The 26,602-nt window shown below is 38.2% G+C and overlaps 1 protein-coding gene across 1 annotated transcript in view; it reads left to right on the top strand.

Annotated features, from left to right (window-relative positions):
- The window catches only part of SLC7A2 (solute carrier family 7 member 2), a 58,012-nt gene extending 34,250 nt beyond the window's left edge, over window positions 1-23,762 (top strand). Inside the window, exons 2-12 of the mRNA XM_069484914.1 lie at window positions 5,155-5,545; window positions 6,222-6,377; window positions 9,583-9,748; window positions 10,197-10,330; window positions 11,364-11,586; window positions 14,271-14,407; window positions 17,033-17,135; window positions 18,505-18,710; window positions 19,763-19,929; window positions 20,716-20,824; window positions 21,706-23,762. Of these exons, the coding sequence (XP_069341015.1) occupies window positions 5,170-5,545; window positions 6,222-6,377; window positions 9,583-9,748; window positions 10,197-10,330; window positions 11,364-11,586; window positions 14,271-14,407; window positions 17,033-17,135; window positions 18,505-18,710; window positions 19,763-19,929; window positions 20,716-20,824; window positions 21,706-21,902 (1,974 nt within the window). The 5' untranslated portion in view covers window positions 5,155-5,169 and the 3' untranslated portion in view covers window positions 21,903-23,762. The remainder of the gene's footprint in view (window positions 1-5,154; window positions 5,546-6,221; window positions 6,378-9,582; window positions 9,749-10,196; window positions 10,331-11,363; window positions 11,587-14,270; window positions 14,408-17,032; window positions 17,136-18,504; window positions 18,711-19,762; window positions 19,930-20,715; window positions 20,825-21,705) is intronic.
- Window positions 23,763-26,602: the final 2,840 nt, after the last annotated feature.

The following is a 26,602-nucleotide window of genomic DNA, read 5'->3' as shown; positions in this document are numbered from 1 at the left end:
AGCTCGGGGAGAGGGAACGGGCTGTGCCCGCTGGCATCCGGAGTGCTGTAGTAGCCAGAGTTTGCTGAAGACCTTACGGGCATGGGCGCCTGCCTGGTGCCCAAGCCTGCCACTGAGCTCTGGCCGGGCAAGCAGGGTGTTGACTGCGCAGAGACTCTGGTTACCAAGGCACCGTGGGCTTTGCTTTTTTTCATTTTCAATTTTTTCTTCTTCCCCAAGTCTAAAAACAGAAGTTGGCCACTTAATTTTGTTTCTATTGTTCTGTGTCTATTTGAACGAGACAACTCTAGATGTGCCTTCCTGCTGCTGTATTCTTGCTTTTACTCAGGTCAAATGGATTCACATGTTTTGAAGTACCAGTTGCCTTTACAAACTTTCCAGAATACTCTATCGGCTGTTTATTTATTGAGAAAAAACAAATAGGAAAAATGTTTGCCTATGTCTGGATTCTATATCAGAAATTTTGAAATAATATGTTTTTAGTCTAACTTCATGGCAATAGTGATTTGGTATAGAAAGGGAGAAAATATAAATGTTATTACTCCAATGGTTTTAACTTCGTAATGGGCTCAATTATGTGTTTAATTTTTATTTATATCTACATTTGCATTTGCCAACCTGGACAAAACTTTGAAGGAAGGACAAGTTTGATTTGGAGAAAAGATAAGTTTTGGATCAAATATAAGTGAAATGTATATGAAAAAGTGTTCTTATTTTCCAGAACAGTTAAGGTTTTAGATTTGGATGCAAATGTTTGCTGTTATTTGTTTCTGGTTTTTTGTTTTTTTTTTTTTTTTTGAAAATCAAGCCTGAACTATTGCCATTTCTGACTGTCTTTTATCCTTTCGTTATACTTTTGATGAATTTTTTTGAGAAATTAATCTCTTTGAGTAAAAGGAAGAATGAGAGAAACGTCAACAATTCCGTGCTATTATGTCTATGTCTTTTTTTTCCCATTTACTAAATTATTTAACCTACAATATAATTTGAAAATTTGTATTGGAACTTTAAAGTTGTAGAAATATAATTCGGTTCAGGGATTGCAAAATCAAAGTCTAGAAAAAAATCCAGTGGAGCAAAGATCTTTGTTCTATATGGTTTAATTATTTCTTTTCCCATCAGTCCAAACACAGAAAGTACAGACGTCTCATCATGAAACTAGCAACTGCAATGAGAAAGGAAAAAATTGATTATAATTTGGACAAGCTAATTTGTTGAGGGTTTGCCGGAATGCCCGTCCCGCTGGCCTGCCGCAGCTAGTTTCTCCCGTAAGATTTACTGTCAAGGCCTGTGACACTGATACAGGGGATTAAGTTTGAAATTTCAGCCTTTCCTTAGGGGAGGAGGGAATTTATTTCTGTGTGACTAAATGCCACATCAAACTTTTGAACTACGGTGAAAATCTAGGGTCGACTTTTGACTGCGATTAGCAGATTTTGAAAGCTTGCTGTGGGTGGTTTGAAAGGAAGCCTGCTCTATGGTGTTGTCACAGCATCAGGGCTAGGAATTTACTAGACCTAAAAGTTCTCTGCTGGCACATTGATGATGGGATGGAAGAAGTTTTAGAAGGGAGGGCATTCCAAGTTGCCGAGGAAGGAATTCAGCTTTTTGGCAAGAATTAATTGGGCCCCATCAAAGAATCAGGTGCCTAGAAACTGTTACATTTAAGATTGAGGTTCCGGCAGGGTTTGGGGATGAAAAAGACCCACATGTATCATTCGGCTCATTAAAGTCATTCAGAGACTTTTCAGAGCATATTGTTAATCCCTTCCAGCTCTCCTTTGGCTCATTATATTTTCAGCTCTAAGCTAAGAGGTGCATATGTTTCTTCTTCTTCAAGAGAGGCCATTGTCTTAGCAATTAATAAAATAATTGTTGATTGAAGAAAGACACATACCTATTTCTGGTATCCTCAGATTCATCTGTGGCCTCATAGAGATGCTGATGAGACTGTTTATATTTTAAGGCCAAGGACGTGGGTCTGAGCTTTGCATGGGCCTCTTCTGCAAGTCTGGATCGTGGTCGTTGACTACGTGGATGTAGGTTTCAGATTAATTACGAATCCTCGGTCACAGTAGCAACACCCCACAGTGGTGTGATGGAGCAAATCCATGGTCTGCTCCTGGAAAAACAAAGTCTGTGCCCTGCAGATCAATAGGATCAATCGCCTTCAAAATCCCTGCGCATTATCTCTGTGTATGTATTTGTTGTGAATCCTGTGAGGGTTTCTTCCTTTTTAACAAAGTGCCCTGTAAAAATGACAGTAGGGTTGTCGTAACATTTCACATAAGGAACTTACCATTTTAAAAATTTTTAAGGAGAAAGTTATAAAACTTAAAAAATACAGAAATATCAAATTATGTCACTAACATAGGACCCAAATATTCTTTTCTCATGCCCTTGTGGCCACACTCTGGTCATCTATCAGTGTGTCTCCACAAAAACGTATTTTACAAAAGCACCAGATTATCTTTTTTCTTTATCTACTATGTGATACACCTGCTAGGACTCAATAAGTGTTTGTTTAATAATGACTCATTAAATTGGCCCGGTATGTTTTCACAATCTTTTCTCCCATCCCATTATATATTTCTACAAAAGTAGTTTTGTTGTGGCTTTTGCAATCAGTATTTTAACCAGGCTGTGCGTAGCTGAAATTGTTTGCAAAGGACATTGAGCAACCAGTCAGTTCTGAGAAGTTTCTGACGTATGCTTTTCTATTACTCAAAAGCAAATGAGTGCTTGACAAATGGCATCTTGGTCTTATTTCCCCAGAGCAACATAGAAAAACTAACTGCACATAAAATACTTTCCATCTCAATAGGAAAGAAGCAGTAGAAATCAGATTTTACCTGATTATTGCTATACATTTCTATTAGCAGTCCTGCTTCCTGTGTAATCTGGAGTGAATTCAACTCAATTTGATATTGAAGAGATGACCGTCACTAATTTATTCATTCTGAGTAACTTAATAATAAACAGTTTTTACTGTTAACGTTTTCAAAGAAGGTTTGTTTATGGTTGGCTTGCATTATTTTTTCTTTAGAAATTTCATAAACAACATTGTGACCATAACACCAGAAAAAAGGATTTAAAAAAAATAAAAGCTCACCCACAATCTTATCACTCCCATCTCTTCTTCGTTTTCCTTACTTCCTTCCAGATACTTTGTCTTTAAATATTCAATGGTTGCAGAATTTGTGTCTTTACTCATAAAAGCTGAGGTTAATCAAGTACTCCCATCATGTTTTATTTAGTTTTTTTATTTAGTGAAATGACAAACGGGTATGCCTCATTTTGTCCATCAGTTGTATTCCTAAAGCTGCATATATATGCTGCTAATAGGTATTAGCAGTATAATACATATCATATTCAGGGGATCTTAAATCATTAGTGACATTCAGTGGGTCTTCGTTTCTGAGCACTTGTCAGTTGGCAGTGGTCCCTCATTCTTGACCTTTGTGCATCTCTGTTTGCATAAAAACACTTAAATGTTCCAAAAGTTCAGCGTTTAGTAAATACTCTCCCCCACCGCACCCCCAAAAGGCCTTTATACGACTTCTACTTTTCACTTACTGATTCTTTTTAAGCAGAACACTTACTTGTCTTGTCTTCTAGGTATGTTATATGAAAAATAGCTATTTAAGGGTTAGCAATTTCAAATTCGATACACATTTGGTTTATAGAAGTATCTATTTGATAGGTTTGATTCTGGAAGCCTGAATATTGGCAAAATTGGAGATGCCATTTGTATTTGCAAATTTTTCAACAAACCACACTGTATCACTCCGTCAGGCGATGTGGAAAATATTGAAGATGTTTAAAACTTTATTGTTACCATCAGGGAACTTTTTACCCATTTTTATGTTTCTTCATGTTTTTCTTTATATTCTTTGACTAAGCTGCTTTCACTGTTGAGAACTTGTATTTATACTGATGTGTGAATAATGTTCCTCAGTTATTTCCTAGTCTGTTGAGTTATATGTTTCTGTAGACAAGGCCATGTAGACCTTTTTAATTTTTATGTTTTTTTGCATATAAGTTGTACGTATTCATTGGAGATAAATTAAAAATAGGTATTAGCAATATAATACATATTATATGATATACATAGAGATAAAAACCCACCACCCCAAATATAATTACTGTTAATATTTTGGTATATTTTGCTTTAAACTTTTTTTACTGTAATATGTGTATATATAATTTTTCTTACCAAAATCCATATCTTCTTTTATAACCTGATTTTCTCCTCAGTGTTAGATTGTTTGGGCCTCTGGGGTTGGGGGTGGGGAGTGAGACTTTTTGGCTACTTTATTCATTCCATTAAAAACAGAACATATAATAATACTTGGCATGGACTTTGGATTTATTTATCTATTGAGAAATCTCAGATAAATATAATAAGCATGTGTATTTTGGTACAAATTCATACGTAAAGCACGGTTGAATAGCAGTTTACGATCTAAGCATGTTTTGGGGGGTGATTGTTGAAAATTCTAAGATGTTCACATCTGCTTCACGGTAATTGTTTAAAATGAAAATAGAGAAGCTCCCACATACTTGATAAAGCTGTAGAAGACACAGTTATCTTGTTTTTACCAGTTTTTAGACAACAGCTAGACTGTAAGTTCCATAAAGCTAGAGACCACAGCTATGTAACCATTCTACACAAATTTCTGGCAGGACCCTGGCATTTAGTAAGGCCTAAGACATCTGAGTTGAATGAATAATTAAAGAAAAGAGAGAGTGAGAGAGAGAGAGAGAGAGGGAACCCAAAACAGGAGGCAATTCACTCTCTTCCTTGTAGCAAGGACTAAATTAGCCATCTCTCGGAATATATTTCTATCACCATATCTTTAAAAAATTGTAGTAAGTGAACAAAAATGGCAAATCTTTGTAATTAGCCTTTGCTTGCCACATAAGCCATTTGTTGTGGTCCCTTATAAAGGGGAGTATATGAGTGAACTACAGGAAATTTGCAGCTTTGGCTGATTAAACCCTCCTACTGATTGCTCTGGGTCACACCTCTATTAACCAGTGAAAAAATAAAATAAAATAACAGCTGCTATATTTTTGCCTGGAAGCTGGGTCCCTAAATGGAGGGGTGATGATTCCAGGTGAGCTTCTAACCTCCTCCCTTGTCGTGCCCAGGTTGCCCTCGGCAGAATGATTCCCTGCAGGGCAGCCGTGACTTTTGCCCGATGTCTGATCCGGAGAAAGATCGTCACTCTGGACAGTCTAGAAGATACTAAATTATGCCGCTGCTTGTCCACCATGGACCTCATCGCCCTCGGGGTCGGAAGCACTCTCGGCGCGGGGGTTTACGTCCTAGCTGGGGAGGTCGCCAAAGCAGATTCCGGCCCCAGCATCGTGGTCTCCTTCCTCATCGCCGCCCTGGCCTCGGTGATGGCCGGCCTGTGCTACGCCGAGTTCGGGGCCCGAGTTCCCAAGACTGGCTCTGCGTATTTGTACACTTACGTCACCGTTGGAGAGCTGTGGGCCTTCATCACCGGCTGGAATCTCATTTTATCTTACGTCATAGGTATGTTTGCAAAATACATCTAAATTGTGTGGAATGGTAGAAAGCACTGCAGGGCCAGGAGCCTTCGTGCTCAGCTGCAGGTCTGCATTCGTCAGCTACTGGACGATCCCGAGTGGAGCACCTGATCCCGTTGTGTCTCACCCCTGGTTTTAAAAAAAAAAATTATAATTCTTTATTGCAAATTAAGTTACCAATTCCACATAATTACCAGTATACTCCCATAAATTATCAAGATTATTTTATTTATTTATTTTTTGAGACAGAGTCTTGCTCTGTTGCACTAAGTAGTGTGCAGTGGCATCATCATAGCTCGCTGCAACCTCAAACTCCTGGTTTCAAGTGATCCTCCTGCCTCAACCTCCCCAGTAGCTGGGACTACAGGTGCTTGCCACAATGCCCAGCCAATTTTTCTAATTTTAGTAGAGATGGGGTCTCGCTCTTGCTCAGGCTGGTCTTGAACTTCTGAGCCCAGGTAATCCTCCCGTCTCAGCCTCCCAGAGTGCTAGGATTACAGGCGTGAGCCACTGCACCCGGCCTCGAGATAATTTTATATGTGATTAAAATAATCTGTGAGAACTATCTCATGCTTATCCTAGAATAGAGTAACAAATGGTGTTATGTTAATTTACTGCCAGTGACCTTGTGTTATTCTCTGCATGTGCTGTGTTTTGGGAAGGCACGTCAAGTGTTGCAAGAGCATGGAGTGGCACCTTCGATGAACTTCTTAGCAAACAGATTGGGCAGTTTTTGAAGACATACTTCAAAATGAATTACACCGGCCTTGCAGAATATCCAGACTTTTTTGCTATGTGCCTTATATTACTTCTAGCAGGTAAGAAAATTCAGTTGTGCTTCTGCTCATGATAAGCCAAACTATTTGTCGCAAGAAAATAGGATACTTCTGAATTCAGAACCTGAGTTCTGAAGACTAGGTCAGCATATTTATACACTTAGGTTACTATTGGACATCTGTGGGGTTTGTCACTGGCTGGGATCATATTTTATCTTGTGTGATAGTTGTGTTTCAAAAATAAGTCTAAATTATATAGAATGGTAGATATAGCACTTCTGAGTCTATGGCACCTGGCATGCTCTAAATGACATGAGGAGGACATTAATTTTATAATACTAATTGCAGGTTTGCAAGAATGACAGTGAAGTTTCAATAAGAAAGACTATAAGTTCTTGACATTGTTTCATCTTGTTAGATACAGCTAAGGTTATTTGCAGATGTAGTATTTCTAGAAAAAATTCTGTTTTTCTGTCATGCCTTCATCTATATAATGCAGGCTTCTGATTAAAAAGGAAGCATATTCAAATCTCCTGTCATTTTTTTTTTAGTGATGACATTATGTACACAAACATACTTGGCACTGGAATTTTTCAGTTTTCATCAGTATTGTAGCATTGTGGTTTAGAAAAGCACAGGAATTAGAGTCAGAGCAACCAGGCTTTCAATCCTGTTGTGCTACTTACTGCCTTTGGAACACTGAACAATTTACGTAATCTTTCCGTTACTCAGTTTGCTCATCCACAGGGTGAGGTTATCAGTGTGTGTGTACCTCGTACAGCCTTCTCGTTTAGTACATAGTAAGCACTCACAGAGCCAGTTTTATTTTATGAGCATAGCTAATCCCCTCTGTCTCTTTATATTTTTTTAAATTATTTGAAGATTTTCTATTTTGATTGTCATTCTTACCTGTAGTCCTGCTTAAACCCATCAAAGATTGCATCGAGAGTGAAATGCATGTCTGTTCCTACTTCCTACTTGCTTTACCCTGGGCAATCTGCCCCTTGCTTTTCTGGCCAAACTTATCTCTATTTTTCTCCCTGGATTAGAAAGCTGAGACAGAAAGATATGAAAATGAAATGTTTACTTGCAAAATTATATAATTTTAAAAATAGCTTTACCGTTTAAAAAGTTAGTTGTTCATTAAATGTCTTTATAGGGATAGTGATAAGAACACAAACAAAATTTTTAGCTCTAAAACTTTTTAAAATTTTACATTTTGCTTCTAACATCAAAAATTACACCCATTGTTTTTCAACAAATGAGAGACTTTTGTTTGTTTTGGTTTCTAAACAGCCTAGCTAATGTTAAATTAGTTACATCATATTTTGTTTAGGGATGGTTTCAATGAACTGAAAATATTCAGCTTTAATCTCTAAACGATGAAAAGCATGTAACTATGACGTGGTTAGAGCCATTATATTCCATGGCAAGACTTAGGCCAGGGCCTGTGTCATTTGTCCTGTGTTCATTCATCTTCATTTTTTTCATTTTAATATAAACTAAGCTTACAGTATAACTTTGTTCTGAGAATCTTCAAAGATCAAAACCCCCATTATAAATCACTATTTATATTGTAATACCAAATGTCTTGTCACCTGAAGCTGTCGTTTTCTTAAAGATACACAGAAAGTGTATGCAGTATTTAGATGAGATATTCTCTGGTGTGTCACTGTTGGTAGGAGATGAGACCTGCAAGTGTATGCATGTGACATGTTGGGAAACCTAAATAAAATATGACGGTGGCTTTGTTATTCCCCAAGGTGTGTAACAGTGGTTCCTAACCTAATGTACAATGACACAGTCAGGAATTGTGCTGGCCATACAACTTTCCTGTATGTCATTAATACAGTTATATTATTATATGATTCTGGGAAATTATACAGGTGGAAGAATGAAATTCAACTTCTTTCATCTCTGTTTGGAAATTTCTGCTTATTTGATGGTGGGTGGTATAGATGTAGGGAAAAAGCAAGTAAATCTTTGGCATAATCTTTTCATAACAATCATTTCCCCAGTGGTAAAAGATAAACTTTCTTAGGTCCATAATTCATGTCCTATACCACATGGATTAAAGACATAAATATGATTAATATAATCATAAAAATACTAGAAGAATACAAAGGTTAATGTTTAAGGGAAAATCATTTTAAAGGTAGAAACTATAGAAAAATGTATAGACGATTCTAATAACTTTCCTACATATATATAATCCACATTAAAAGCAAATGATAAACTGGGAAAAATACATGCTGTACATGACAGATAGAGAGCTCATAGCATTAATGTATAAATAAATCTTCTGAATATGAACAGAATACCCTAATAGAAAGAACTACAAGCAATTTAAATTAGAGCCAAACTTTCTGGAGAATATTTTGACAATCTGAACCAAATGCCCTGTACAAAAGTGCATACCCTCTCATACAATGTTACTGTGCAGAAAACTATTGTAAAGAAATAATTAGAAAGTATAGAAAGATATTTATAAAAGGGTGATTATGTCAGTGCTGTTTATAATTGTAAGAGACTAAGAGTGATGTAATTCTCTATAAATAAGGGATTAAAGTATGGTACCTCAATATAGTAGAAGATTATGCAGTTGTTAAAAATAAGGTTATATAATGGCTCCCATGAAAACGTGTGTATGTGTTTTTGTGTGCAGAATTCTGGAGGAGAGACTATAGATCTTTATCTTCTTTGTATTTTTTTGTATCTTCCAATTGCTTGAATAGGAAATTGACTAGTTTTATAATCAGAATGTGAAGAAAGCTATTAAAATGAGAATAGATTTAACAAAGTACTTTTTAGCACAATGGAAGAATTAGTTTTGTTTATGTATTCAGTAAATACACGGCAGACATATGTTTGAGCTTTTACTTAGTTCACAACCATAAAATTCGAAATGGCTTTTTAGAATAGCAATTCATTAAAATTGTTATTTTATATATACCTATCATTGGTAATAATGGCCAGAGTTACTAGATTTATGTGTTTCTTACAAAGTGGGGTATCTTCTATGAGCATGATCTGCCTTCTGAAATCAAATTGGTTGTGTTCCAGAAGAAATTTTTTCACAATTAGGTGACTCATGAGTAAAAACTAGCAACAGAAATGGATGGATGGGAGTTTAATAAATGAATGCTGGTGAAATAATATCCTACAGCCCTCTATTTGCCTCACAATGCCATTGCCTTTCCTAAAGCTTAGGTAAAAATTAAAATGGCTTTCCTTTCTTTTTCCATAGGTCTTTTATCTTTCGGAGTAAAAGAATCTGCTTGGGTGAATAAAATCTTCACAGCTATTAATATCCTGGTCCTCCTTTTTGTTATGGTTGCTGGGTTTGTGAAAGGCAATGTGGCAAACTGGAAAATCAGTGAAGAGTTTCTCAAAAATATATCAGCGAGTGCCAGGTAACCTATTTGGGTTTTTTCCCCTCCTATCTTTTTTTAATGTTTCATTTTAAAAGCACATAGGTGAAAGTTTTCCTCTAGAACATGGTTCTTAAACTTTCTACTTTTGAGACCTTTGTTTTAGGGGCTGTTGTATTCTAATACCCTTCTTCCTGGGCTCCTTCCAAACATAAAGGTTTGGAAGTCTGTGGGTTCCAGCCAGAGTGGGCCGTCTGCACATGCTATCGATCAAGCTCTAATTGGGTGTTCTTGACACAAGAGGGTCACTGTTAGGGGCACCACCACATTCTCCAGGACAGGGTGAAAGAATAAGGTTTTAGTTTTATATACATCAGCTTCAAAGGGCTGATGAATACAACAGCCTTCCAAGGACATAGTTCGTGATAAATCACCAGAAGGAACGGTTCTCTGTGAAAATGACTTTCCAATGTTTTGTTCTCTTCCTTAGAGAGCCGCCTTCTGAAAATGGGACAAGTATCTATGGGGCTGGTGGCTTTATGCCTTACGGGTTTGCAGGAACTCTGGCTGGTGCCGCAACTTGCTTTTATGCCTTTGTGGGATTTGACTGCATTGCAACAACTGGTAAGAGTGGTGTCTCGGCTCTGCATGGAAGGGAAAGGTGTTCCTTGTCCCACATGAGTACTGAGGTGTGGCAGCCAGAGGGTGCAGGAAAGGGAGAGGGATTTGGGGTTAAGAAGGGCACTAGTTTCAGACCCAGCTATAATACCTACTGCATATGCTAAAAAAGAAACTTAGCGAAACTCTCTGGGCCTTGGTTTCCACAGTGGTAGATTTGGGAGAGCAGTACCTGCTCCTCAGATTTGATGAAGAGTACCTAAGATAATACATATGAAAAATACTTTCCAAGCTACTGACTACTTTATAAATGTTAGTCATAATTATTATCCTTAGCCTTCTATCTGGAAGTGCTGGCACGATGAAAAATAAATGATGATCATGTTCTTAAATTGTCTCTTTTTCAGTTGGACAAAATAAATCATGCCAGTTCTTTCCTCTTTACCCTTTACAACAAATAATCATGCCAGAATCACTCTCTGGGTGCTTCTTGTGGGTTTATATCATTGTGTGGCCTTATAATTGACCACGTTTTGGGTCCTTCAAATGCTAAATCTTACTAGGAGGATACTGATTTTTTGAAAATTGAAACTAGAGTTTCATATAAATAGATGAAATAAGTTTATGTGAAGGCTTCATATTTAAGGGCCTAAAGAATGCCACGGCAGTCATTTAATCTCTCCGGATGAATCATTCTGCAAATGGATCAAGACTGCTATTCTATGCCTATACACTTAATATTGCTGGTATGTTACAGGTTTTTTGTTTTTTGTTTTTTTTTTTCCTGGAACCAGGAAACTGACTTGCGTGATTCTTCCTTCTCTTCTCCCTCTGGAAATTGGATTTTTATGTAATAGTTATGTACTTTCAAGAAGAAAGGAAATGTCATATAAAATAGATGGATCAAGCTAAGGAAACAAAAGGGACAAAGGCAGAGAAGAATTTATCATGGAGAAGAGGAAGAATTTCATACAAAATAAGTTCTTTACCCATGAATGTTTTATTAAACATGGCAAATCTTTTGTTCATTTTTCCTTAGGAGAGGAGGTCCGGAATCCCCAGAGAGCTATTCCCATTGGAATCGTGACTTCGTTGCTTGTTTGCTTTATGGCCTATTTTGGGGTCTCGGCAGCTTTGACACTTATGATGCCATATTACCTCCTGGACGAAAAAAGCCCCCTTCCTGTGGCATTTGAATATGTGGGCTGGGGTCCTGCCAAATACGTTGTTGCCGCAGGCTCACTCTGCGCTTTGTCAACAAGGTACGTTGCTTTGCCTTTGGGGCGGGGGCCGTTTGGGTTCCTACAAAACGTAGTCAATGCCTTAAAAATTGTCTTTGTATATTTTTAAAATATCCTACTATAAGGAGCATATTATGTAACTATGGTATTACTGAATTTGTTCAGTTTGCTCAAAATTGCCATATATCTTGGATCTGGTTTGGTAACAAAAAGAAAGAAAGGGCAGGTGTGGTGGCTCATGCCTGTAATCCTAGCATTCTGGGAGGCTGAGGTGGGAGGATCGCTCGAAGTCAGGAGTTTGAGACCAGCCTGAGCAAGAGTGAGACCCCCCCCGCCCTCCGGTCTCTACTAAAAATAGAAAGAAATGATCTGGACAGCTAAAAATATATATAGAAAAAAATTAGCCAGGCATGGTGGCACATGCCTGTAGTCCCAGCTACTCGAGAGGCTGAGGCAGAAAGTTGCTTGAACCCAGGAGTTTGAGGTTGCTGTGCGTTAGGCTGACGCCACAGCACTCTAGCCCGGGCAACAGAGTGAGACTCTGTCTCAAAAAAAAAAAGAAAAGAAAAGAAAGAAAGAAAGAAAATAGAATTGCCATGTAAAAATCTTAAGTGTTTGTAGAAACTACCTGCCCTCGCATCAGTTAAGAGTCAGTTTTTCAAGATAATGATGGTCCAAGCTTCAGTGGAAATATATACGGCATTGGTATGCACGCACGCACACACACACACACACACCCACTTGTCACACATATTCACATACGTATGTCTTATAAACCTTTAGGATGCTTATCCTAATATGCTGCTTCACTGGCTTTGGTGTTACTCACAGTGCTACAGACATCCTCAGACCATACGTGCAGACTTCATATTAGCTGCTGTCTGTTCAAGTAACACCGCATCTGTGTGAGTGGAAGCTGTGTGCTGTGTCAGTTTTACATATAAGGTGCTTTTTATTGTGAAATTCTGACAGTTTCTTCTCTCAACACCAATCAGAGTGAACTTGGTCTAGAACTAGAAATGATCAGCCTTAATGGTGGAAATTCATTTAAAATCTATGGGAAAAGAAAAAGGTAGTTGAATCTCAAACGTTCAGATTTTCGGTGGCTGCTTGTTTTAATACGTTAGAACTCATTTCTCAGGTTTCCCGAACTACTCATTTCAAATTAACGCAGGATCATAAGTAAGGTATTTCATTCTAGTGTTGTACTGTGCCACGTGGTAGAATATTCTTAGAAAGGGAAAATTAGTCTTTTTGCCTGATCACGTATTTGTTAAAGGGAAAATAATTTTCTGAAAGTCTGAAATTAAAAAAAGAAATCTTTTAATATGAATTCATCAACTTACTTTTTTCCCTCCAAGTCCCTTTTATTTTCTAGTCTAGATAATATTAAGTAGCAAGTAGACCCTGCTGGTTTCTCAGTCATCTTCTAGTGTTGAGGTTTATTGTGAATGGCTTCAAATAATGTCAAAAGTCTGAACTGTGACAATACTGTGCCACCATGGCTTTGGAAAGGATGGACAAAGATTCATCTGTAGCCAAGCTCAACCCAGCCTTATTAAAAAACAAAGAAAATGGATTTTTAAATAAAATATTTTACTTGTTTTCTCTTAAGTAATTCTTTTTCACGACTAAGTAATATATGGAATGGTGTAGCCAGTAAACACAAGTAATTTAAAACATCTTAAGCAAAAATTGTCGTACTAAATGTCACTGTTCCTTTCAATTGTGGCTGCTTCTGTGTACTATATTTACTGTGAGTTGATCTTTTTTACCTTTGTCTACCTTGATTATCATACCATGCTGGAAATTATTATCAATCTGATCAAAAATCAGGCTATATGAGAAAAAACATTGGTAAAATAAATACAAAAAGTATATAATTATAAATAATTGTTACTATGAAATAAAATTGCTTAATCTCTTCTTTAATTACATATCAATTAAGGAATTTTATTTTCTGAATTATTGCCATTAAAAATATCTTAATGAGATTGGGTTTTGGTTTTTTTTTTTGGTAAATTCTTAATTACTTAGTTTTAATTCGGTAATAATTGTGGGCACACACAAATTACTTGCAGTATTGTTTTTAGTCTGATAATTTTGCTGGGTATATATCTGCAACAGAATACTGAGTAGCACAATATTTGTTAAAATATTAGCAAATATTTTTAAATGCCCAATCGTAGTGCATTTAAAAAACAGTAAGACTTTATAATCACAACTGTTACGCTGAATTTTACATAATTACTTTATTTCAGTTCTGGAATGTAACCTTGCATGAATGTGTTTGCCATACTGCATGTGTTTGCTTTTTATTCAGTCTTCTTGGATCCATTTTCCCAATGCCTCGTGTAATCTATGCTATGGCGGAGGATGGGTTGCTTTTCAAATGTCTAGCTCAAATCAATTCCAAAACGAAGACACCAATAATTGCTACTCTATCATCAGGTGCCGTGGCAGGTGAGAGAGAGTTGACTTTTATTAAGAAAAGGGGGATCTTGGTCATCCAAGACTGGAAAAATTAGAAAGTTAGGCGGTTTTCTATTTTGATGTACCTGAAGTTCGGTCACTTTTTTGTGAATGTTTCCTGTTTTGAATTTTTTGGTTCTACACTTTAGTGTGTACCGTCTTTACCTGTGTATATCTTTCTAGCATAATATTTAAAATAACTTACATGTGGATTATGAATTTTTCTGTTCTAGTCTTATGGGCTCTATGTTTCCTTTACCCCGAATTATGTTTGCCATGGCCCGAGATGGTTTACTGTTTAGATTTCTTGCCAGAGTGAGTAAGAGGCAGTCACCAGTTGCTGCCACGTTGACTGCAGGGGTCATTTCTGGTAAGCTTCACAAACGTAGGCTTCTTCAGCATTGGACTGGAACATTCTATTCGCATGCGTGGACTGATAAAGAGGGTCTGCATGCTGTGCATGTAAGTTAAGAAAGAAATCATGATTAATTAGTATACGAGCGTTGGGATTAACATCTGAAAATCATGGTGGTGGTGGTATACTGAAGTTCATTCTTAATTGACCGTTTGGGGATTTTTTTTTTTTTTTTTTTTTCTGTTATTTGAAACTTTTGGGCTCCTAACAAATGTGCAAAGGGTTGTAATAGTTCTTCACTCAATACCATGCCTTGCTTTTCCAATGAACTAGCACATAAAATGCTATTATTGATGCATAAAATTGTAATTAAAGCATTTATTTAATTTTTGAAATATTAATTTTGAAATAATTATTTGATATTTTCTTTTTTTGCCCAGGGTATAAGTTTAATATTGCTAAAGGACCATAGGACTTTTGAAAAGCTAACTGTTACCCCTTCTTAATTATAAGAAATGTCAAACATAGTTCATACCTGGCCCTTGTAATCACTGCCCTCGGTATGGCAGGCGTCCCTCCTTCCTCAGTCATCACCGTCCTTGAAGAGTTACGGACACATATATCCTCTCAAACCCCATTGGGAATCTGTTTTTCACTTTAGCAGTTTCGGTATTTAAGTTATGTTCAGAAAGTCCAGATTGCCTAACTCTTGGCATGTCTTAATATCTGCCTAAAATGCCTTTGGCCACATTCTTACTCCCTGCAGAAATCTTCAGAGATTCTATAGACCAAGAGAATGTCGCCTTAAAGATACTATTATAGGAAGCCAAAGAAAGACTTCAGTAAGCTTTAGAGACAAAATGATAAACAGTCCTGGCAGTAGAAATTCCAGCCAAAATGATCATTTTGTTGAGGCTCTGAATTATTGGGAAATTAGGTTAGAGAAAGCTAATGCTTCATCATGTATAAAATGGAATGTTTTTAAGATCGGAAAGTATTTGTCCAAACAGTTTCACTTTGTAAACATTTTCTAATAAATTCAGCACTTTGTTAGATGTATACTGGGAGGTCAGATCACTTACTTTCTCACATTTACTTTCTGCCCCCATAAAATGAAGGTTTCATTAAATGATCTCAAGTCCATTTTATTATTAAATAATGTGTCATTGTATTAAAGATAGTCTTGCCAAAGGACCATGCATCTTATTTAATGTATAAAAACTTATATTTTTCCAGTAAAAAACTTGCCTAGTAATAGTCTACTTTATATTCAGAATTTTGGAAAATTTATCCTTCTCCTTTATTCAGGAAGAATTTCATTTGGGAGTATAATATATTAAAATTAATAATTAAAAGATGATCATTATAATGGACCACTTTTTAAAAATGCTCTAAAATATTTTTTGTAGTTTTGTACTCCCATACCTCACTTTCTTTGTTTTTAACTTAGATCAGAGAGCTTGTATGAATAATTCATTATTTTCTTCTCTCTTGACTGCCTTATTCGGCTCTCTGTGATGCTTATAAAAGTCACTGAAATTTTAATAATCTAATTCATAAGTCTATTAATGAAGCATTTTCAAAGTGAAGCATACAGTGTATTTAAAGAAACAATATGATACCGTAGAAGTTGTAGAAGGCCCCTCGGGATGTTGGTTGAAATAGAACTCTGCCTCTACCCTAGTAGTTGTAGCTTTGCTAAGTTAGCCTGTCTGTAAGATGGGGATAATCCTTTTATGTTAAACCAAGGGAAATTGCTGGGTTTTTGGTCAAAAATACCCAAGTACCAGCCATTTTATATGACTAAAACTAAATAGTAGCCCATCTCATAAGATCGTTGACTTGAAGATAAAATGAGATCAGAGTTTGTAGAAAGATCTGGAACACCATATAAATGGAACACGGTATCTGCTTACGATGATAGGGAAAACTATGCGGTAAATTCAAGTCAATATCATCACTACTTTGATGTTTCAATGGAGGAAACAATAGCTCAGTACAAGTTACACTATTCAACTATTTGAAGTATATTTTGCTTTTTAACATTATCTTGATTTGGTGTGCAGGACCATAAATTGATCTCTCAGTTATGGTCAGTCCAGCTGGAATGTGCGGCTTTAATCTTAGTAGAATATAGCCTACACCCAAAGTATAATTTAACTGAAAATTATTTTAGTTTTTCAAAATTAAGGTAATTTTGAGTTGTCTATGCTGTAACTCGTAATGCATATGGGAATTTAAATGATTATATAACATCCACTATGAAAGCTCTTTCTGTTCAAATGTTTTTAGATAGCCAGTGTTTCCTAGCAATGTTTTTCTTCTGAAACATCAAAGGACAGTATTTTGTCATATAATATTTTCACTCTGCCAGGCCAAATATTTTTTACGTAATCAAGTAGAATGTGCTTTGTACTTACTAGAGAGCTGAGGGGGTTTTTTTTAAGTCTGATTAGCAGTTTATATGACCTAAAGAACATCTTACTGTGAGAGAGATGTTTTTCTTCTATACTTTGCTTAACTTATCCCTCCCTGGTACTAAAACAAAATGTCTGTCAGTTGTCCCTGACTTGAAAGTTATTAACTGTACGCAGTTTCATCCTGGGCCGTTCACTTTACTTTCTTTTGTTTTCCCGATAGCTGTGATGGCGTTTCTGTTTGACCTGAAGGTGCTCGTGGACATGATGTCCATTGGCACGCTCATGGCCTACTCCCTGGTCGCAGCCTGTGTTCTCATCCTCAGGTGAGTTGCCAGGTGGTGCTGCAGGGTGTGCCTTGTGGGGCGGAGGGAGTGAACACAATGAGCACTCACTGTCCTTGCTTTCAAGGAGCTAATAGTCTCACCGAGGTGAGGCCAGTACATAGAAACATCCGTGGGGAATGTAAGAAGCATACTTGGTCCTTTGCAAAGAATCAAGTACAGTTGTTCATTAGTGACAGGTTGGCCCAATCTGTGATAGGCAATTTCTCATATTATGTAAAGACACTTAAAAATACTATACTGTTTGTCCCAATAATTGAACTGCTAAGATTTTATGCTAAAGGTTTAATCAGAGCCACACATAGATGTATGTAAGGGATGTTTATGGAAAAGGTAAATTACAATAGTGAAAACAATGGAACTAACCTGAATATCAACAGGAGGGTGGTTAAATAAATGAGGATACAGGTATTCCTGGACTCTTCTACAGTGAATAAAATGATATTTAATTATACAGAGACATATATCAGTTTCAGAATATAAAACTACAATATATACATAGCATGAAGTTATTTAAATAATTTATAAATTTGCTTAAGGAAATCATATGTGCATGTGTATATATATACACACATACACATACACATACATATGTCTGGATGAAACTGTACCAAAATGCTAACAGTAATTAACACCAGGTAGTGGTATGATGGACGGTTTTCATGTCCTTCTGTATACTTTTGAGTATTTTTCTTAGTGAGCGTATTTCTTTATGTGGAGGAAAAGTGTGACTTTGAAAAATAAGCAAAGGCTGCTCAGAGGGTGAAGAGGCCACGCTGGGGGCTCCTGGGGAGACACAAGGAGCCGAAGCAGGCTGGTGTCTCGACATAGGCTCTAGAGGAAGAAGATAAACTAACAGAGGACAGTGTCAGGCGTGGGGTGGGAAGGTGGGAGGATGGCCGGCTGAGCTTGTCTGGGTTAGACCAGAGGAGCCGAGAGGGAGAGTTGAGGCCTGCGAGACAGGTCGTGACGAGGCCTTTGAATGCTGAGCTGAAGACATTTCATTCTGTAGCTGAGATTTAACCCAGGTTTCTGTGCTGTTTTCATGAACTGCATTTCCTGTGGGCATAGATAACTTCAGAATCATCATCCTGTTGTCACAGTTGCCTCCATTTAAGATTTAACTTTCTTCTGCACCCATTATATAACTTCCTAATTAAGTGGCTGCAGATATTTTATTGAAAAGGTCGGTGGCCTGGCTCAGCACGCTCCGGGCTGGAGTCCTGAGAAGTGCTGATATACCACACACGCTGTGACTCTGTCAGGTGTCCTGCTTGGAGTCTTAGGTGCTTGTTTCATTTGGGCCAGTGTCTAGTTGAGATTAAAGACACAAATATTTATTTGGGGATAGGTACCAGCCCAGCTTGTCTTACGAGCAGCCCAAATACTCTCCGGAGAAGGAAGGTCTGGAAGCATGTCCCGGCGCCACCTCGAAAAGCGAGTCCCAGGTCACCATGCTGCAAGGACAGGGGTCCATCCTGCAGAGCCTCCTCAGCCCGTCTGTTCTGCCCACACGGCAGTCGTCTTCTCTCGTGAGCTTCCTGGTGGGATTCCTGGGTAAGTCTTTCTCCCCGCATCCGACGTAACGACCCAGAGGATGTGAGCAGGTGGAGCTGGTACGGTGTGAGAGAAGACACAGGGCCTCACGTTGCCCTGGAATGTGTTAGCAACCAACCCGAACCCTGAAATTTCCACCTAAACAGTCGCTAGTCGTGGAGATCGTCTTTATATCAGCAGGATAAGTTGATCATATCCCGACAATTGAAGAAGAGAGGAAAAAATTCCCCAAGGTGAGAGTAGCGGAAGAACAAGCTGGCACATGTCATTAGCTGTCACCTTGCTCTCTGGAAGCATCAGGCCAAGAACCCCTGCCAGTGACTGAAATGGAACCCGATGGGATCGAGGGGCAATGTAGAAACCCCTTGTTTGCTCACCCACAGTGACGTCATCAGTCGTATTTTCAGCAACATTGTTTGAGTGTCATCTATGTGCCAGGCACCCTGCTAGGCAGTCGGGATACCGAGAGAGCCGGTCCTTGCTCTCCCTGGGCTTTCAGGACAGGATCGTTGGTGACAAGCTAGGGAAGTGCGGGTTTCTCCCAGAGCACATACGAGTGGCCCCTGACACAGATGTGATGGTCAGAGGCAGGCTGAGTGGGTGGGGATGTCGTTACTCTGAGACAGGGAGAAAGGCGCAGAGCATGCGGTGTTATTAATATATGTTTACAGCGGCCTAAAATAGACAGACTTGCCATTTCCCATTTGAACAAAAGGGAGGTACCCACCCCGACAGCGTCCCATCAACCGTGTGATACAGTCTGAGGGTGACAGGTGAGGACACAGGTGGCGCACGGGCAGGTAGAACGAGATGGCAGCACCACGAGCGAGGCTGACTTCTAAGGAGGGGAGAGTGATGAGTAAACAGGAAGAGTCTCTTAAATCAATGAAATCCACCAATTCACTGTGGAATTTCTTTCTGCGACGAAAAAGAAGAAGAAAGGTCGTAGTGGAGAATCTTTGCATTTGGCAAAGTAGATACGTAAAGAACGTGATGTCTGAATGGAGCAATCTAAGTGCTGACCTTGCTTTATGTACTTGTCACCTTGGCAGCGTTTCTCATCCTGGGCCTGAGTGTTCTGACCACCTACGGGGTTCCGGCCATCATGAGGCTGGAAGCCTGGAGCCTGGCGCTTCTTGTGCTCGTCCTGCTGCTCTGTGTGACCATCGTCCTCACCATCTGGAGGCAGCCCCAGAACCAGCAGAAAGTAGCCTTTATGGTACGTGCGGTGAGGGGTAGCCATCTGCAATATTACGTACGCCTCCTCTGTAGGTTAGTTTTGGGAGTTGTTTCCAAAAAAAAAAAAAAAAATTTCTACTGAAGTTAACCAGTGAATGACAATGTCGAAATCCTTTGACATGACCCTTTTGGTCACCGTGTCCTCCCTACCTTGGGTGCCTTACCGCTTTTGTCAAAAACTTGAGGATGCTCCTAGCACAGGAGTATTATATATAATAGTAAACAAATTTCTTGTTAAATAATCTATTAATAACAGAAAAATAAGTAGAATATTTCCTTTTTAGAAATCCAGTGCTCTGTCGTAAGGATTTATTGCCACCAAGAGCCCTTCCTCTGCACGTTGAAGTTACCCTGTCCCATTTGAACTCAGAGCAGGTTTTGGCTTGAAGAGGGCTTCCTGGAAGTACCCCCAGGGATACCCGTGTGTCCAGAGTTCCGGAGGCATGCCATGTCGATGTCCAAACTAAGCCAGTAAACCCCGAACAAAACTGAACCCTAAAACCAGTATTATCTTGATGATGATGCAGGTGTTAGCAGCTTGAATAAATCTCCTATTGCCTTAAGCGTCAGTAAATAAAATGGGATTCTCCTTTCAGCAATCTCTAGAAGCACAGTTTTTATCCAGGTTGTCCTTTTTGCAGGCATATACAGTTACTGACATAGTGTGAAAGTATGTATGTCATATTAATTGCCATCATGTTGAAATAATTTGGGGAATGTGTTTTCAACACGTGAATACATGCTGAAGGATTGTTTTCTGCCTTAGGTGCCATTCTTACCATTTTTGCCAGCATTCAGCATCCTGGTGAACATATACCTGATGGTCCAGTTGAGTGCGGACACTTGGATCCGATTCAGCATCTGGATGGCACTTGGTAGGTCTTTTAACGTTTTAGCTTCCCGAACTCTGGCCCTGTCTCTCCTGTGCACATGCTGTGATAACAGAAATGCATCCTCTCCCCCATCCCGGAAATAAAGGGTTTTTTCAGTTTCTTCCTTTCCCAATTCTTAGGACATCTGAGTACCATCTTTCCAGATGTTTTCAGATAGCTTTTTTAATTCAGATCTCCCAATAGTCCTGTAGAACCATGTAGGTCCTATTTTTCTCCAACTTGCAAGTGAGAAAAATGAAGCCCAGAAAACTCTGAACCAATTTTCTAAAATAAAGCTAAAACACAGCAAAATGCATACCTATATTAAAAACTAATTATCTTAAGAGGATACCTAAAACATTGCCTCCTAATCCACACACAGCATGAGTGTTAATCAACAGTTGTTCTGTACACAGTTCTTTTGCCTCTCCTGGTGACAATGACATGTGATGCATGTCCATGTCCCCTCTGTCAATGCAGGGCATGCTTTCTAAAATATCTGGCCATGGCTCTGATACTCCATTACTTGTGTTCAGGATGTGATTTGAGACTTTGTCCCATTTGTCATTTTGTTTCCTAAAGTATAGTATGGAGTTTTGAGAACATAAATATAAATTTTTTTCTGTATAAACATTATCTAAAAAACTTACTAAGAGAAAACATATTCTATAAAGTTGGGATCTTAAAAATGAAGAGGCACATTCTACCATTTATCAAGGAGACCTTCTGTGGGGTATCTTGTGTTTGCATTTTAATCTTCTAAAATAGCACAGGCAGAGAAGACTAAAAACTCCATTAAATTCTGTATTAAAATTTCCACATTAAAATAGTCATGTCCTGACACACCTGGAACATTGATTTTTTTTTTCCCCCTTCCCCAAAAGGTTTCCTGATTTACTTTGCTTATGGCATTAGACACAGCCTGGAGGGTAATCTGAGAGATGAAGATGATGGTGAAGACGCTTACTCAGACAACATGAATGCAGCAACAGAAGAGAAATCTGCCATTCCAGCAAATGACCATCACCAAAGGAATCTCCATTTACCTTTCATATTCCACGAAAAGACGAGCGAATGCTAATGCAGGCAGGAGCAGAGCTGGTCACGGTCTTAACATGCATGTATACCCTACATTGAGTAAACCATGACAGGATGTCATCATCATGCTAGGTCGTCATGGGTGCTGCACACATAGTTCACCCTAAGTAGTACTTACTCATCTGGACAGCATCTCCCCAGGTGGTGAATTATGGGCCCGAGAAACCTGAGCTCTTTCTTCCGTGATGAATATCCCCCAGTAGTGGGAGTGTGGGAGTGTGTGTGTGTGTGTGTGTGTGTGTACACGTTTGGGAACATGAATGTCCAAAGTGAGTTGGTATTCTACTATTACTGTGTTACATTTTTTCAGTGTTGTCATTCGTTGGTGGCATATACTGCACATACTGAAAAAGAGGTGAATCATCGAATCGAAAAGTTTCATTGGTGCCCCCGGTAGTTGAGGAAATAATGGCCGCTCTTCCATATTAGGCTTCGTTAATGTCAACTTAAGAGCATGCTGAAAATGCAGCTACCTATCATGGTGTCATGGCGTCTGTCACTGGTCAGAGGTGAGAGGAGGGGATAAGGAAGGAGCTTTTCTGGAAGTCGTAAATGCCAACAGTGGGTGTGGTACAGGTTTCTTTTCTTGTGGGGTAGGATAGTTTGCTAAAACTTTAGCCAGTAGGAGTGTTAGCTTGTGTCATAGTACACGGGTAGGGGTAGAATTCCATGTCACCAGCTGGCATCCCTTTGAACTCTTGTCTTGGAGATCAGTGGTCCTTATACATGAGACCTTCACCCACTGTGAATGATATACCCCCTCGGCCCCCTCAGAGACTCGAGAGAGGTGATCTCCTTGGGACCCTTTAACCAGTAAAGGTGACCTCTGTGGCCAGAAAGCTCGTGTGAGTGGCCACGATGAGGATATGAGTGAAGATCTTAGAGTTGGACACATGCTTGCATAAGGACACCAAGAGGACACCAAGCATCCTCTTTTAAAAAGTCACTTAAAATAAGCCAACAGACTCTCCCAGATCACATGGTTGGTGGAATGACTGATACATATTCCATTCGTTAATAACTAAATCAAGGTTCAGGTTTTTTTAACCTCATCAGGGAGAGTTCACTCCTTTGTTGCTGTTTTTGTTTTATCTTGCCCTGGATATGAGCAGCTACTGCAGTAAATTCTATCTTTACTACACACAGAAGAGGAAAAGATAAAGGGAGATAAAGAAAATTCCCCTATTCTGATATATATCAAAGTGCCTATTCAGATATTACAGGACATTTGGCCCAATTTAAGGAGCTCAGATCTAATTTGCCTCTGACGTTTTCTTTGGGAAACATGTAGGGGTGATTTTTTCCTCCTCCCTGCCCCCCATAAATTGTTTAGCAGTTTTTATTCCTTTTACTTTTAAATGGCCACACTAAGCCTATTAATACAAGCTCCAATATTCTATAATAACCCAGAAATGGTTGGGGGAGCAAATATTTTGGTTAAAAACATTATTTAAAACTTCAAGCTAAAAAATTAACCAAATTGAATTAAAGCTATATAAACACAGTAACCTTTGTATATGAGTAAATAAATTTTTATATGTAAGATTTTCTAATTGCTCTATCTTTTTTGGGTTTTCTAACAGTGGACTGTTTATCTGCAGGGTGTTTTACTTCTCATGAATTATTTTTTGTACAAATAATTAAACAGTTCATTAGATGAGTCCAGAGGCTAGACATGGATATGTAGGTGACATTCCCAGGACACCATGGTGAACAGTACCAAGCATGCCAGTTGACCTGCATCATCCAAAGGCAAGGAGAGCATTTTTTTCCTCATAGTTCTTCCAAGAGGTCAGTTATTTTGTTGATGCCATTACAAAGCAAGCTGCGATTGTTGTGAATAGCCAAGAGTTTATTGTGACTAAATGTCACATAAGCAGGTACAAAGCCTGGGTTTCTGGCTGCTAGTGTTGTAGCATCCCTGACACAGAACTCATTACTGACATTCCACAGTTTCCAGGGTGCACGTGGTAAAATCTGAAGCCCAGGATTCTCTTTCAAGCTGCATGTTTTACTGGAGAAAAGGAGTTGGATAAGCAAGGGGTAAAATATTTTTGCAAGGACTATAGGCACAATCTTAAATCCGTGTTGTCACAGCAAGATACTGAGAACCGCTTTTATTCTATAATCCATCTAGAATAGGCCCTTTACATGGCGAACGTGAGCAATTTCATATATAAATATTTAAATCTTTAACAAAACCAAGAAATTTGTTTAGAATATGATAGGCAGCTAAATTAGCTATTACACCTACTGTGTTCAGTTAGAAGCAGAATTTAGTTAAAAATTATTTTTTCACATTGAAGTACTTTACAAACACAAACATCATGAAAAGATGCTTTGGCAGTGAAGATACACATGGATGTGTGTGTTTGTATGTAAACACAGTTACATATGTATGTGTGAGTATACATGCGTGGGTATGTATATGTGTGTGTGTGTGTTTCAAATGTCAGTGTGTAAGTAAGTTGCGTTTATGATGGGCTTTGGATATCATATCTTTATGTGGGTTAAAAAAACCCCAACTATTGTGGAGAAAAATTAATGTTTTATGTTGATAGGTATGCTTATATAAAATTTTTAGGTTTTAAACTATTTTAAAACATACAGCAATTTTATATGTATATTTTCCATAGATAGATTCCTTAAGAAATATTTATAATGTTTCTAATATGAAATCACTAAACCCTAGTGCATTATAACAGGTGCTTTATAATCTGAAATGGAGTCGGGGTAGCGGATGTTTGGATATTACTGTTTACTTGTTTCTGTGACACTTTTTCTGACATATCTGTCCTGCTCTGTGTTTCTTAGTCAAAGCCAGTACTACCAGTCTTTGGCGCGTCTCTGTTTCTACGTTTGAATTCATCACCTTTTGAGCAAAATGTTGTTTTTACTTTCTTAGAATTACCAAAATGTTCTATGTAGATCTGAGTAGTGATCCATCAAACTTATATAACGTCATCTTTGGAAATTAAAAAATACATCTGCACATTCTTTTATTATAATAATTGTGATTGAGTAAAAGCAGCTTAAATTGCTTTTCTTTTTTACCCTCAGAAATACGTTTTCAACCTTTTTAGTGAGAACTTCTCATACTAGCACCTTAATTTTATACTCTCACAAAAAGAGAATGATTTGTGAATTACCGCATAAAGGCAACGCCAACCCTACGTTTAAGAAGGTTACTGTGCAAACTCAAATTTAAAAACTATTTATGAGAAAAACTTGTTGGAACCTTTGAAATGTACTAAAATACAGATTATCTTAATCACATTTTCCCCAGAGATAAACATTAAGAAAACTAAGACTAAAACATCATTTGAGACATATGTAGCTAGATAGATAGAAAAGAAAAACTAACGCTGAAATACAGAACTGTACTATAACCAGCCATGGTAGATAGAAAATATCATTTTCAGGATTATCTTCTTTTCAAAGGTAACAGCCTATCTTCTTTTAATTTTTATGAATAAAAGATTTTTTTAATTTAAATATTAGCCAAAATATTTCCAAAGTCCTGGGTGTTTGCAGGTAGTTGTTAATTTTTTTTTCAATAAAACACTTTGAATATTTTGGATTAGAAGCTATTTTTATCACATTATTTTCTAAATTGATTTGAATGCTCAGCAAGGAGAATAAGGAGAAGTAATCGCCCTCCAGTGGCGATGACAGAAGGAACAGATGAGCCTTCTGCTGTCTGAAGTCAGAGCATATCCCAAGATTACAAACCCCAGGGTGAAACTGTGCCAAGATTCTCACTCTCCCTTCCCTGTGCTATTCATGATTTCTCCGGGTATGTTTCAAGTGATTGTCAGTTACTACCAAAAATGCAATTTCCGTGGGACTTTAAAGGATTGGGCTTAGCGTGTACATCATGGGTTATTAAAGTTTACATGGTTATTGTGATTTGGGGGGGTGAGGTGAGATTAACTGTCCTTTTTGCTAGTGCCAAAACAGTGCCTTCTTTGTACACTTTCTACTATTTAAAGTTCTCCAACATATCCTTAAATGTCAAGGGGAAATGTCCTGAAGTTCATGTAGTAAATAAATGCCAACAAAGGTCATTTTTTTTTTTAGTCGTGTAGATGTGAAAATAAGGTTGCTTTGACTTTGTTGTTTAGCTGAGATTTTTTTTTTCTTATATCATCATATTTAAACACTTTAAAATAGGTTTCTGGATTTTGAGAAGTCTGAGCTTTTATTGTTATTGGTTTGGTTGCTGGTTTTTGTAATATTCATTATTGTTTATATGTATACAGTTTAGTCTTACTGATTTCAAACGCATTTTGTTACGGCTTAATCCAATCGGTAACGCTGTTTGCTGGAGCGCTTTACTTAGCTTCTGTTCGCCATGGCTGAAGCCACTACCACAATCTCTGGGCCTCAGAGAGCCTTCCCTGACCACTGACAGCCCGTGGGGATCATAACCAGGACCCCAGGCTGGTTCCAGGGTCCGGCAACCTGCAAAGTGTGAGCATCCGAAGATACCCTTCCTGGGTGGGGTCTTAGAATGATGGGATAGAAGTGAAGGACTTCAAGTGAAAGCAAGATAGTTTGGGGTCTTTAATTTCATTTCTCCATATCCCATGAGTAGAGCAAGATGAATAAGGACCAAGGAACCTCTATGACGCATGGGAGGGGCAGCCGATTCCTGGAACTGACACAGTGGGGCCCGGCCTG

The sequence above is a fragment of the Eulemur rufifrons genome, chromosome 12 (genome assembly GCF_041146395.1).
Source record: "Eulemur rufifrons isolate Redbay chromosome 12, OSU_ERuf_1, whole genome shotgun sequence".
In the NCBI taxonomy this organism is placed as follows: domain Eukaryota; kingdom Metazoa; phylum Chordata; class Mammalia; order Primates; family Lemuridae; genus Eulemur; species Eulemur rufifrons.
Note: the sequence above shows the minus strand (reverse complement) of the source record. Positions and strands in the feature narration are given on the sequence as shown.